The following is a 13,037-nucleotide window of genomic DNA, read 5'->3' on the forward strand; positions in this document are numbered from 1 at the left end:
GAATTTCAGTTTATTAAAAATATGATGAAATCAGTCCGCTATTGCAAACTGTCTGCACAGAAATCAAAAACCCATGCAATTATATCCATGACAATAGTATCTAATGAAAAAAAATGCAAGTAGAAATGCAAGAAAAATATCAAATCTGATCTGTTAGACCTTGTGCACTGCTTAATATCAAACCTGTTCCCAATTTTTGACAGATCAGAAATGCAGCAGGTCTAAGAGGTCAGTTTTGTTACAGGTCTGACACAGCAGCCATGCCACAGGTATGACAGATCAGTCCTGTTGCAGGTCTGACAGGTCAGTTCTGGTGCAGGTCTGACAGGTCAGGTCTGGTGCAGGTCTGACAGGTCAGTCCTGTTGCAGGTCTGACGGGTCAGGTCTGGTGCAGGTCTGACAGGTCAGGTCTGGTGCAGGTCTGACCTGTCAGACCTGCTACAGGTCTGACAGGTCAGGTCTGGTGCAGGTCTGACAGGTCAGACCTGCAGCAGTCTGCTGGATCAGACCTGTAGCAGGTTCTGATCCAGCAGACTGCTGCAGGTCTGTGTCCATATTGGTGCACATGCCCTGTTGGCCAGACATGCACCGGCCATGCACCAGGTCTGGTGCAGACCTGGTGAACTTTAGTTGTGTAATCATTGCTCAAAGTCTAAGTATCATGATTTGGAATCTAATCTCAAATGAAGTCAAATTATCATGAATCTCATGTCTAATTTTGGTGATGTAGAACATTTTTGGTTAATCATGAAATAGTTTTGTGATTTGGAATTTTGTCATGACCCAAAATATTCATCATCTCAAATCTACCTGTCATTATTCACAGTCATTTTGATCTAGCGTTTTCCAAATCAGAGAGGTCCATCATTAATATGCAAAAATAATTTTTTGTCTAAAAATTCTTAGAAGATTTTCAGAAACCACAGTCCAAGGCGTTTGGAATTTGATATTTTGTGATAACTGGTATTGTTATAAAAAACAGCAATTGCAAAAGATCTTATCACAAGTTGTAACAGAAAGCATAGGTGCAAAAAAACAAAATCTGTGAAAATGGCTGTCGAGAGCTGGCAGTGTCACATGTACAGTGCCACATTCAGTAACAATTGCAATTACTGTCTGTGCAGTTACGACTTTGAAGAGTAGAATCCTTGTCATGATCTACAGTGTACAAGCAACCAAGTATAGATGGTAGTTTTGCTATCAGAAATGATTGAAGTAACTTCAGATAAAAGAGAAGCTTTAAATATGCATGTCGATATTTGGCAATTTCCTGTTGAAGGTAGGGGTAAAATGAAAAGCAGCATACTCCAAAATCAGGCGTCTTTTCAGATAGAAAGCGTAAACGTCTTAACTTTCTTGGATGACCTTTTGTTTGTTGTCTATACATATTAAAGTTGGTGTGATGAAATTAAAGAGTAGCTGATCATTAATTTGATTGAGGAAAATGTTGAGGAGTCCAAGTCTGCTTATCTCAAAGTGATACTCTTCATAATGGTATTGTTTTATTATCCTCGACAATCTATGCTAACTTGAAGGTCAGGTTTTAGCATGTGTACAGAAGTATGAGAAATGACAGCTTTTACAAGTGTGGCTGTGTAGTGTCAGTTTGGTGAGCAGTCAGCTTACCGTGACCGTTTGTCATCACTTCTTTGTTTTGTTTGTCACATCAGGGTCTTTTGTGATGACAATGACCGGTGTTGATCTGGATGATCCCAATGAAGGAGACAATGCAAAAATGACATACAGTATCAAAGAAAATGTACAAGAATTCAATCAAGATCTATTTGCTATTGATCCTGACTCGGCTGACATCACAACACTGGTTAATTGGCTGGATAGAGAGAGAGTTCCAGTTTACCATATTCTTGTTGAAGCAGTTGATGGTGGGGGATTGTCAGGTGAGTTTTTGTCGATTTCTGTGTTGTTTTCACATTACTAAGCTCAAAAAGGACATGCAAAATATTTTGTTTACTTACTCCAAAATAAGAATGTGCACACTCCTCAAAAATAACCCTGATATCCTAGAAAGTCTTAGCAAAATACATAACACTGGAAAATTGATTTTAGTGTCAAGCTTGTCATATTCAGTGTTACATTCAGTGGATATTACGTGAAAGATTTTTACACAGTTTCCATACAAAACTTTTCCCCTACGTGGCCTTCTCCCACCCCAGAGTACACCTTGAAAACTGTGAAATTGTTTCATGGAAAGTGCATGAATTCTTGATGGATCCATAGAGTGTAGTGAGATACACTGTACCTGCTGTAGTCAGTAACCACCAAGTGTTGAATTGGTACCGCTCCTATGAAGGTTTGGCATTAGAATTTTGAAAATTTTGTTTGGAAACTGTTTTGTTAGGATTAAGTTTTCACGTTTTGTTTCAACTGGCTGTTTCTTCAGAATATATTGTATAAAGTCTTCTTTTTGGTGTTTTCAATGGTGTTCTGAACAACCATCAGCATATTTTACTCCTGTACAAATGTGATGCATGCTCTACCTGATTCATTCTTGAAAGCTCGTCATAACATTGTCTTGTTTCATCAAATCTGTGTTCCGTTGTTTCCAGGTTCTGCTTCAGCAACCATTGAACTTGAAGATATCAATGACAATGCTCCAAAATTTACACAGGATAATTACTACACCACAATGTCAGAAGCATTACCCGTAGGAGCATCTGTCTATACTGTATCAGCAACTGACGCAGACATAGGTATCAATGCACAGTTGACTTATGATATCATCGGTGGCAACCAAGCAGATCACTTCTATATGTACAATGATATGGTGACAAATGAAGGAATTATACGAGTCAATCAGGTATGAAAGAACTTGTCGTTTCAACCAACTTTTGGTCATGTTTAATCCACGCTGTAATTGGTGGATTTTACAGTCTCTGATCAGTGTATATAAAATTTACTGTATGATAAGAATCTATGCCAGACATCAGCATAGATCCACAATTTACCTTATAGTAATTTTAGAGCACTGTCAAGTTTAAAGTAGATATGCTTAATTTTTCTGACGCTATCCAGTAAGCTACAGTGTTCCCAAGTGACCAAGGACACTGACGGTAACATCATGATCAAATTTGATCATTAATCAGTGAGATGCTTCTTGCGTATTCATCACATCTTTTCTTAGCGGCGGGGATTTCCAGAGCGGCTTTTTATAGGTGGGGATTTCCAGAGTGGTTTTGACAGCTGATGTCTTAACTAGGTGAATTGGTGTGGCATATTGTGTGTTTGAATATGAAGGAGCTTTTATGTTTATTCTTTGTTTACAATAGTGAAGATTACATGTATAACAAATTGTGTTTATTTTGTATCCCTGTATTGTCTGTTGTTATATATTGTAACACAGTCATACACATGTTCACACATCTGGTTGACAGGATTTTTATGCTCCTAGAAAGTTCTGGAATTGAACAGCTTCCATTCAAAATCACAGATAATTTGTACCACTCCTTAAAACGCCCTGAAAATTGGTGTTATGGCAAAATCTGTCAAGTACAATGCATTAACCCTTTGAGCACCAAAGTCAATTTTTGTCACCTTTATAAAAAATACCTCTGTCACTTATTTTCAGATTTTTGACAAAATTTTGAAAAAAAACGTTAGCCAATGAAATGTGATAGCCATTTGGTCCAAAATTATCAAAAAATTACAGAAAAATTCAAAAAAAAATTGGTAAAAATGTTGCACTAAATTTTTGGTGGGAAAAAATTACAGCACTCAAAGTGTTAACACTGGATCTTGCTTTGAAGATTCTTCATAAGAAATGCTCATATTAACTCATTTGCAACAATTTCAGATGGTGGATTATGAAGAGCCAACGCAACGTCAATTTAACTTGAATTTGGAAGTCTGTGATCCAGATTTCTGTGATCAATCGCAAATCAGAATCGATGTGGAAGATTACAATGATAACCCACCAGTGTTCAGTCCAGATTATTACAAGGCTGAGGTGTACGAGAATGCAACCATTGGAACGTTCCTAGAGACTGTAACTGCAACTGATGCTGATGCTCCGGGAACAAATAACTCTCTCTTCTTGTGAGTCTTTATTTATGGGGTAAATTTGTGGTACAAACTCGAAACATTAGCCTGTGTCAGAGTGACCTTATCACAAAAGGAAGAAAATATTAAGTGATGTTTTGAGAGTCCACCAGTTTGACCCATGACCTTTATGATGGACAAAAATATGTATGGCAGTGATATTACTGAAGTCATAAAGTCGTATTCTTGCAAAATCTTTTCAGGCTTAATCATCAGTTTTTCAGAGGATGATCACTAAGCCTTGTATCAGCTTTCATTTAAATTGAAAGATGAAGTGTGAATAAGCTCATATGACCTTCCAAACTCTTGTGTGCAAATTTCATCCTAACTTTTAACAGCAGAAACCAGACAGTGATTGGATTGTTGGTTTAATTTTCACACCTCTAGCTACTACATAGCAGATTGGACAGATCCAGAAAATCAGTTCTATGTTGGACCGGAGAATGGCAGTGTACATGTCTTCAATGAGCTAGATAGAGAAACGGTTGAGTATTATACCTTACTTGTACAAGCCATAGATGTTGGTAAGTATTTTTTGCGTTGTGCTATACTATCAGACAAGTCTGCCAATGTTAGCAGTGTTTTAGTCTCCTCACAAGGATTTACTGTACATCTGGCACAACCTTCAAAGATATTAAGTCCATTTTTTTTCAAATTTCTAAACTCCTATAGTGCAACTTTGGAGGAGAAAAACACAAAGCTTCTTCACTCTAATTTGTGGAAGTTGATGTTAAATTCCCAAACACAGTCATTAATTAATGCATATATAGATCCTGTATGTGAACAATTGTCACAAGCCCAATTCACAATATTAGATGAATCAATTTTTTCATATTTGTTTGTGTTTTGTGATGTAATCCAATATGGCCACCTGACGGTCATTTGAGAAAGAAAGATTTTGATGTCCAGAGCCTGTGATGTCGGGAAAGTTAAAAAGTTGAAAACAGCCACTGATTTGATTTACCTTGGAAGACATGCACACACACATCTTTGCCTTTAATTTGTGAATATAACTGAAAAGAACTTGAGCTCTGTGATGATCTAGCATTGAAAATTAATCTTAGGGGGAGGCCGTTGTCGGAACTGCGCATGTGTGACTTTCTTGTTTACAAACAATGTATTTCATGCATGATATCTAGATGCATCAAGTCAACATAGCTGCAGCATTTAAGTTTTACGCTATTCATGATTAGCACACATGTTTTAACTTTCATAAATCGCCAACGTACCCTAGATACAGTGTTTACATCAGTCGTAGGGGTCCCTGGCAACCATTGAGCAGAGTTCCGACGACTGCCTCCCTTGAAGTTCATCATCCGTAGGAAGAGGTCTGAGTACACACTTTAAACTTTATATGCTATTCACATGTATGTTAACAACACTTCGTCAACTTATTATGGCAAGTTATTTGCAGGGATTGTGTCATTCATGACTTGTCCACATATATTTTAAGCATTTTCATCTACTGTGTAGAATGTTGTATGAAGTAAACACGGGATGAAGTCGTTAATGCTTTGTTGTGTGTATTCCTTAATATGACATTTAACAAAGGTGCATTTTTTTGAAGATTTAGAATTCAGTTGAAAACTTTAACGGTGAGAACAATGCCAAAGGTCAAAGAATAAGGTCAAAAATTTGCCATTGATGTTGAACAGTTTTGCATAGTATTCATTTCTCGTCTGGCATGCAGGACCCCCTAGTTTAACTGGAAATGCTACATTTGATGTGACAATTCTGGACATCAATGATAACCCGCCACATTTTGCTGAAGACTATCGGCCATTGGTGATGGAAAACCAACCTCCTGGAATTCATGTGGAAACGATCAGTGCTGTTGATCCGGATGGACCGGATAATGGCCCACCATTCACTTACTGGGTTGACAACTGGAATAACATTTTGGATAATTTCACTTTTGGGCAGATTGGAGGTAAATAGATGATTAACATTTTAGGAATATTTAAATTTTAAAGTTTCAGGTCTGTCACTGAATGTAGCATTGTATATATAATTTTTGCGAATGGGAACAAAATTGGAATGAATTGTGTGTTGCGCCATTGTTCTCTACTGCAGTATATGGTTAGACCTTATGACATACCTTATATGATAGAAGCTTACGTAACATATTGCAACAAAGTACTATTTTCATCAATATTGCATGCACAGTTTCAAGGAATTAAGCATAAAATGACACAGAGATGTTTATTTTTCATATTAATGAGAAAACTGCGACATCATAGGAAAATCGTACTTTGTCAATGCCACTGATTCTTGCATTCTGTCAGAGTTTGGTTTTAACCTGTTCACCCCAATTTCCGGTAAACAAGTCCATGTCACCATTGATAACAATGGGGTTGGGCCAAACCATGGTGGTGAAAGGGTTAAATTGGTCATCCCTTTTTTTTTGGAGTCAGTCATCACTGCTCAAAAACACAATTCCTTTGCAGGAATTACTTTAGTAGGTGACCCTTCCCGTGCATCTGTCCCTTGTGAATGTGTTGGACTGAGTGAACTTTCTGGTTTATTTCTGACAGATGTGGCAGAGATACATACAAGGCTGACCTTCGACAGAGAAGAACAGAAGTTCCACTACATGTCAGTGGTCATGGCCGACAGACACGGTCTGTCAGGAACTGAGACATTGACCATTGAAATTGATGATGAAAACGACAATCCTCATGAAGCAGGAACTAAAGAAATATTTGTATACAACTACAAAGGTACAGGCAGAATTCACAACTTGTCAGTTTCATCTATTTTATAACAGTTAGCTATAAAGATTCACATTCATTCAAAAATGGTTGGTTCTAACCACTCAACTCATACTCAGCCAAAGCCATGAGAAAGTCAAGATTTCAAAAATGTTAAAGTGTGCCCACTTCAACAATTGTTCGCCCTCAACCAAACTGTGCAGTTTATGGATCCCCAGAATCTGTCCAATATCTTGCATTGAGTTAGAGTGACTGGCATGTTTCCCACACAGATTATGGGAAACTGTGAGGTGTCCTAAATATGCATTTTCCTGTGCCAGTTTTGCAAGCATTTCATCTGCTTTGCTCTTCAAGTGTCACCCAGCACACTGATTTCAAGTCCTGCCCACCACAGTCTGTTGTCATAGTCACTTGATGGTGCAAAATCATGCATGCTTCACACGTTCCAATAATTGCCACAATCATGTCTCATTGACTTGACGCAGGTGAAATTCCAGAATTTATGATTGGAAAACCAGCAATGAAGGATCAAGATGTAAATGGTATATCACAGTTCATACATATGCACTCTATGTAACCACAAAAAAACCCCATTTCATTGAATTTGAAATCCATCGATACGTTAATCAGTTTCCTAATTTTTCATTACCTTTCATACACTAATATACTTGTATTAATTTTTAGTGAAGAGTTGAATGTTGATCTTTCATTAAAACCCCAGTAACATGAACTTGGAAAGTTTTCCAGTGTTTGTTCCATATTCAACTATAGTTTCCTATTTTGCTTCCCAGAATGTGGGAAAGTATGCATTCAACACCATTGGTACAAATTAGATGTGTGGTATATAAATTCAGGACCAATAAGATTCGATTTTTCAACAATAAAGATGCATTTTATACACATACAATCAGACTTGGTGGACCAAATGTACATTTTCAATATGCTGTAGGAAGCTGATAGAGAAATTATAGTTGATACCTAAGAACAAACTTTAAACAAAAAAGAGTTACAGTTACTGGGCCTTTAACTTGTGAAATTTCATCTAACAGCGTTTGTTGTAGACTGTGTGTATCATTTGTGTAGCATTTGTATGGTAACGCTCGTTGTCTTTTAGTATAGTTGTAACCCAAATAGAGCTTCTGTCTCCTAAAATGAAATATGTGAACGGTAAAGTGAAATAAGAGTACATGTCAGTTATATGTAAGGTGAAATACATTGTGAATCCAGATTAATTATAAGTGAAAGTTCACTAGGATGAGTGAGCTCTATGGAAACAATGGCAAAGTTTAGGTTGTTGTTGGTTGGTTGTTGTCAACTTTGGTGATAAGTATTGAATTTAGACCTGAACAATTTTGTCATACAAAAAAATATTTTCTGTGTATTGCTAAAAGTACAACCATTTCAAGCATACCTTCGCAATGACACAGCATCTCTAAAAATAAGATTAATGATCTTTTAATGGTTAAGATTGATGTAAGAAGAATGTTACCTATAAATCAATACTGTCTAGTAAGTTGTGTATCATATGTTACAGAAGTAATGGTTATCGTATGATAATTTATGTTTCTCACTAACTTTGACATTCTCAACTATCTGTGTCTGACGTTCTCAACTTTTTATGTCTAACTTTGCATATTCGAATCTAACAGATTGTGTTTGTTTAGATCTTACTAAATTTTCTTGTTTGTAAAGAAATAATGTTAATTATAATTAAAAATGTCAGCATTGTTGTGTAACATGTATGTGTACAAGATTGCTATCTTAGGGACATTAGTGTCCATGTCTTGTCTGTTGTATTTTTTGTCGCTTTGAATACTGATGATATTTCTCTGGATTTTTTTTGACAGGGGAGATTCCAGAGAGTGAGATCGGAGTTGTGTATGCTCCGGATCCAGACGACAAGGATGAGAAAAAGTACTATATTGTCGGAGATGATCCGGAATATTTCTGGGTAAGGCACTTTAACTTTTCTCTATCACATCTGTCAAATGTTGAGATTTGCACAATAAGAAAACAGATGCAAGTAACATGCATGTCAGTAGATTTCCTTCCTGAAAATTCTTGTCTGAATAGAACTCTGTTTTTTCATCATTCCCTGTCATTGATTCCTCATTCCAGGTTGATGAAGACACGGGTATGATATACATACTACCAGGCTGTCCAGACGGTGTCTATGAATTCACAGTGCTTGTCACAGATGGAATCTGGCCGGATCAGAATTCCACCGTGATTGTCACCGTTCAGGAAATCCCGGAGGAGGCCGTGATGAGTTCGGGATCCATCAGAGTTGTCGGCACAAGTGCTGAAGACTTCATAGCAGTTCCAGAGGATGGCAAGAGTAAACGTGAACTCTTCCGTGAAGCACTGGCTTTGTACTTGCCAGCAAAGTACGACAACGTTGACGTATTCAGTGTAATCAACGTGGCTGGTTCACAAGAGCCTGCCTGTGATGTCAGATGGTCAGCCCATGGGTCGCCTTACTATCCTCCAGAAACCATGAATATGCGAGTCAGACACAACAAAGAAGAGGTGAGATATCCACAATGATGTATGATATAGCTTTTCACAGATTCTGACTTTGTCCCAAGATAAAGTAACGTGTGGCTTCATCAGTCCAATTTACAAATGTCTGTCAAATACATGAAGAATCAATAACTGTAACTTTTGGAAAATGTTTTTTTTTGGTTTTGATCTGTAAAATATATATATTTCCCATATTCTTTTTGTAAAAGCACCTGAGTACACAAAGAATCAGACAAACCAACACATTCAGTATATACATCAGGCAATGTTATTGTTAACTAATGAATTCTAGCCTGGACTAAAATTCAGCAGTTCAACAAGAACATGGTTGTTTGATATATACACATATACGACCAAGTTGAACACTAGGCCATTTTTTTATGGCAATTTTTATGCTTAGATTTGTCTCTCAGATATGCCTGAACCCAATTTTCTTTGACAATTGTCAGGTAATTAAGTTAGTTTGTTTAGATTTTTGCTTTCAGGGGTTTGACAAAGTGACCAGTCTTGTAAAACGCCAATGGCTATCCTGACAATGTTCCCTCGTATCTTGTCAGAAATAATGATTTTTCGTACATTCCCAGTGCAAATAATCTCTGTTACACTCTCTGCAGATTGAAGAAATGGTGGGCATCGATATCGGCATGGTACCAATCGATCTGTGTCTCAATGAAGCAGCATGTGAATCATCATGCACAAATTTCTTCATGGCCGATGTCAATCCAACCTTGGTGGATTCTGGTGGCTCTACCTTCATAGCAGTCACCACAATCCAAGAAGGGCGATGCGTCTGTGGTGCTAGAGAAGTTGTCAGAGGCACTTGTGAATCCAATCCATGTTACAACGGGGGAACATGTACAGATACACCCTACGGCTATGTGTAAGTATTGCTGATGATAACAAGACAGTGCATTGTGATCAACCCTCTCACCACTATGGTTTGGCCCATACCCATTGTTATCAATGGTAATTTTGGACCAGTTCATAGGAAATTAGGGATCAAGACCAGTCTCCTTTTGTGTCACTTTCATCTAGACTGACAAAAAGAAAGAATTGAAAATACATCTACAAAAGAGAGTTGTAACATAGGAAAATTATAAGATAAATCTGTACGCAGAAGAGAGGACGTGAGTTGTACAAAAACTTACATAGACCTGATTGTATTTGAGCTACTTCTACAATAAACAGATGTTGAATCTAGTTCAGAGTATTTTACCAGCTCTAACCAGCATAACTATCAGAAACCATTAACCAAACTCTGTGTGTATCTCTTGATGACCAAAAATTTATTTTAAATATGTCACAGTAAGTGTTAGTGGGACACCTGACAAATTGAGTTGGTGCTCATGAATTTTAGCCAGCTATTTTACCATCAGAAATTGGCCTATACATAAAGGATGATAAACCCTCTCTCAGGGCCTGCACTTCCCATTGATCACAAAACGTAATTTTGAACTCCCATGATATAAAGTAATAACCCCTCGGGCAGTAACCATTATGTAGAGGGGTGATTTGAGTGTGTTACGTGAAAGTACGGCCTGAATGGGGTACATACAGTGCTTTCTTTGATGGATTAGGAATATATAACCTTTGTCTTTATAATCTGCAGATGCAAATGTCATCAGGGTTTTGATGGCCCAGACTGCCAAGATCTGAAGCGTAGTTTTGACGGGCAAGGCTATGCTTGGTATGAGACGTTGCAACAGTGTGAACAGACGCGGACAAGTTTTGAATTCATCACCGAAGAGCCAAATGGTATCTTGATGTACAACGGTCCAATGACTGAACTGTTTTCTTACGAACCAGAAGACTTCATGGCAGTGGAGTTGGTCAATGGGAAACCAAAACTTTGGTTAAATTTGGGATCGGGCACACAGACATTTGAGATACCAAACCCGCCTGATCTCAATGATGGAAAATGGCACAGAGTTGATGTGTACAGAAATGGACAGGTGATTAATTTGCATAGCATGTTTGCAAGCTTATAAACAATAGTTCATGGTCAGAACAATTTTCCTGTAATATTGAACCTGTGCAAGATCATTTGGAAGAGTCAGAGTAGTATAATCTTGTAAGAGGTGCAATAGCTTACACTTGACATGAGACAGCCACCAAATGGCGATAGTAGCTTTTCTGGCCCATCACTAGCCTAGGATTCAACGGAGCATGACACTGCATCACTAGACAGGAGTAAATATGTTTTCTGCACAGCTTTCATTAATATTAATATTTGTAAATATGTTGCATGCCAGCTATATCATTTGGAAAGTGGCAGGATCACAAGTGCATTTACAGAATAAGAAGACGATGATTCTGTTGGCGTCTGCGATTTGTTTCACAAGTTGGTTTGAGCAAGCACATGAATATCATATGGTCATGGGGCAAATTACTTTTGTTATTGTAATATCACCTTATGTCATGCGACCAGCACTTTCAATCGTAGCAGTAACACAGTGTCTTCCCCATAACTCTTGAACATCCTCTTGCTCAGAATTGCCACTGTTCAGGAAACAAATTGTAACGATGTTGACAAAGCTTATGCAGTCGAGAACCGCAATGTTGATTTGGTATTTTGTGTACTGTGATGTTTACACAGGAGGTAGAGTTCATGATTGACAGATGTAAAACTGCTGTGGTGGACGAATCAGACTCCTCCAGTACCATTGATACGTCTTCATGCAAAGCTACAGGAACGACACCCGGTGATAATAAGTGAGTAAGCCAAAAAATGCACAACATTATCTGAGTATCTGAATTTATTGAAGCTGAGCTGAAAACAGAAGTGTCAATATCAGAAGAGAAATGAAAAACTGAGGTTGTGAAATTGGCCGCTTGGTTTTTTTTAGAGTTAATAGCTTTTCATCAATGTTAATTTTGTTGAAAATCTTTTTCAACCTTAAAGAGTGTTTGTCCGTTTCTGAGACCATCAGTTCTTAACTTCAACCTTTCAATTTTATTCAGATTTTTGAATACCAATATGCCTCTGCAGTTGGGTGGAGTGATCGAAGACAGTGACTATACCTACCCAGATGACTTCAATTATGCTGAAAACTCCTTTGACGGTTGTATTAAAAACTTTGATCAAGACAGTAAACTGTATGATCTTCACTCCCCGTCCAAGTCTCTGAATAGTGACGCTGGCTGTAAACGAACAGACAGACATTGCTATGACGACGATGGCTCCTATCTCTGTGGCAACGGAACCTGCATCGGAAGCTGGGATGACTACTATTGTATTTGCTTCCCTGGTTTCCATGGGGATAGCTGTGAATTAGGTAAATGAAGCTGTTAATAGTTTGTCATGGTGGGTGTCATTGAGGATAACATATTGTCAGAGTGTCTTATCGTCAGCGTTGTATAGTTTGAAATATGAGCACAATGCAGGTAGCCTCATGTGTCTATCAAATAATATTATTCTGTTAGAAGCAGAATATAATATTCAATACCGTGCGTAAGACTGTAACAGGCCACAATTGTGATGGATAATTCAGCCAGCTGTAGAGCCTTGTGCCACATTCTTTAGTCAGTGTTTTTGCTAAGGTTGGGTAAGTTTGGTAAATGATAGGGGAAGCTCAGTGACAGTAACATTTCTGCTGTCCCCAATCTGATTGCACTCATATACGGAGAGGAACCGGGTAAACATGAGGTAACATTTCACTGCTTACCGACCTTAACAAAAGAACAGTCAGTTGTTTACATTTGAAACACCTAGATATGGCAAGGCTATACTGTATACACCATCATGCT

General features: G+C 37.8%; 1 protein-coding gene across 4 annotated transcripts in view; it reads left to right on the forward strand.

Moving 5' to 3' along the window:
* LOC139148262 (neural-cadherin-like) overlaps window positions 1-13,037 on the forward strand; it is an 81,309-nt gene that overhangs the window by 61,606 nt on the left and 6,666 nt on the right. For 2 of the 4 annotated variants that reach the window (XM_070719610.1, XM_070719609.1), the window contains 13 exons: window positions 1,671-1,898; window positions 2,568-2,818; window positions 3,812-4,053; window positions 4,444-4,580; window positions 5,747-5,986; window positions 6,591-6,776; window positions 7,253-7,309; window positions 8,615-8,718; window positions 8,886-9,296; window positions 9,905-10,170; window positions 10,900-11,242; window positions 11,887-12,002; window positions 12,252-12,565. In XM_070719610.1, coding sequence (XP_070575711.1) covers window positions 1,671-1,898; window positions 2,568-2,818; window positions 3,812-4,053; window positions 4,444-4,580; window positions 5,747-5,986; window positions 6,591-6,776; window positions 7,253-7,309; window positions 8,615-8,718; window positions 8,886-9,296; window positions 9,905-10,170; window positions 10,900-11,242; window positions 11,887-12,002; window positions 12,252-12,565 — 2,895 coding nt within the window. The remainder of the gene's footprint in view (window positions 1-1,670; window positions 1,899-2,567; window positions 2,819-3,811; window positions 4,054-4,443; window positions 4,581-5,746; window positions 5,987-6,590; window positions 6,777-7,252; window positions 7,310-8,614; window positions 8,719-8,885; window positions 9,297-9,904; window positions 10,171-10,899; window positions 11,243-11,886; window positions 12,003-12,251; window positions 12,566-13,037) is intronic. The other 2 variants (XM_070719613.1, XM_070719611.1) reach the window with 1 other exon arrangement.

This window comes from Ptychodera flava, chromosome 13 (genome assembly GCF_041260155.1).
Source record: "Ptychodera flava strain L36383 chromosome 13, AS_Pfla_20210202, whole genome shotgun sequence".
Taxonomy (NCBI): domain Eukaryota; kingdom Metazoa; phylum Hemichordata; class Enteropneusta; family Ptychoderidae; genus Ptychodera; species Ptychodera flava.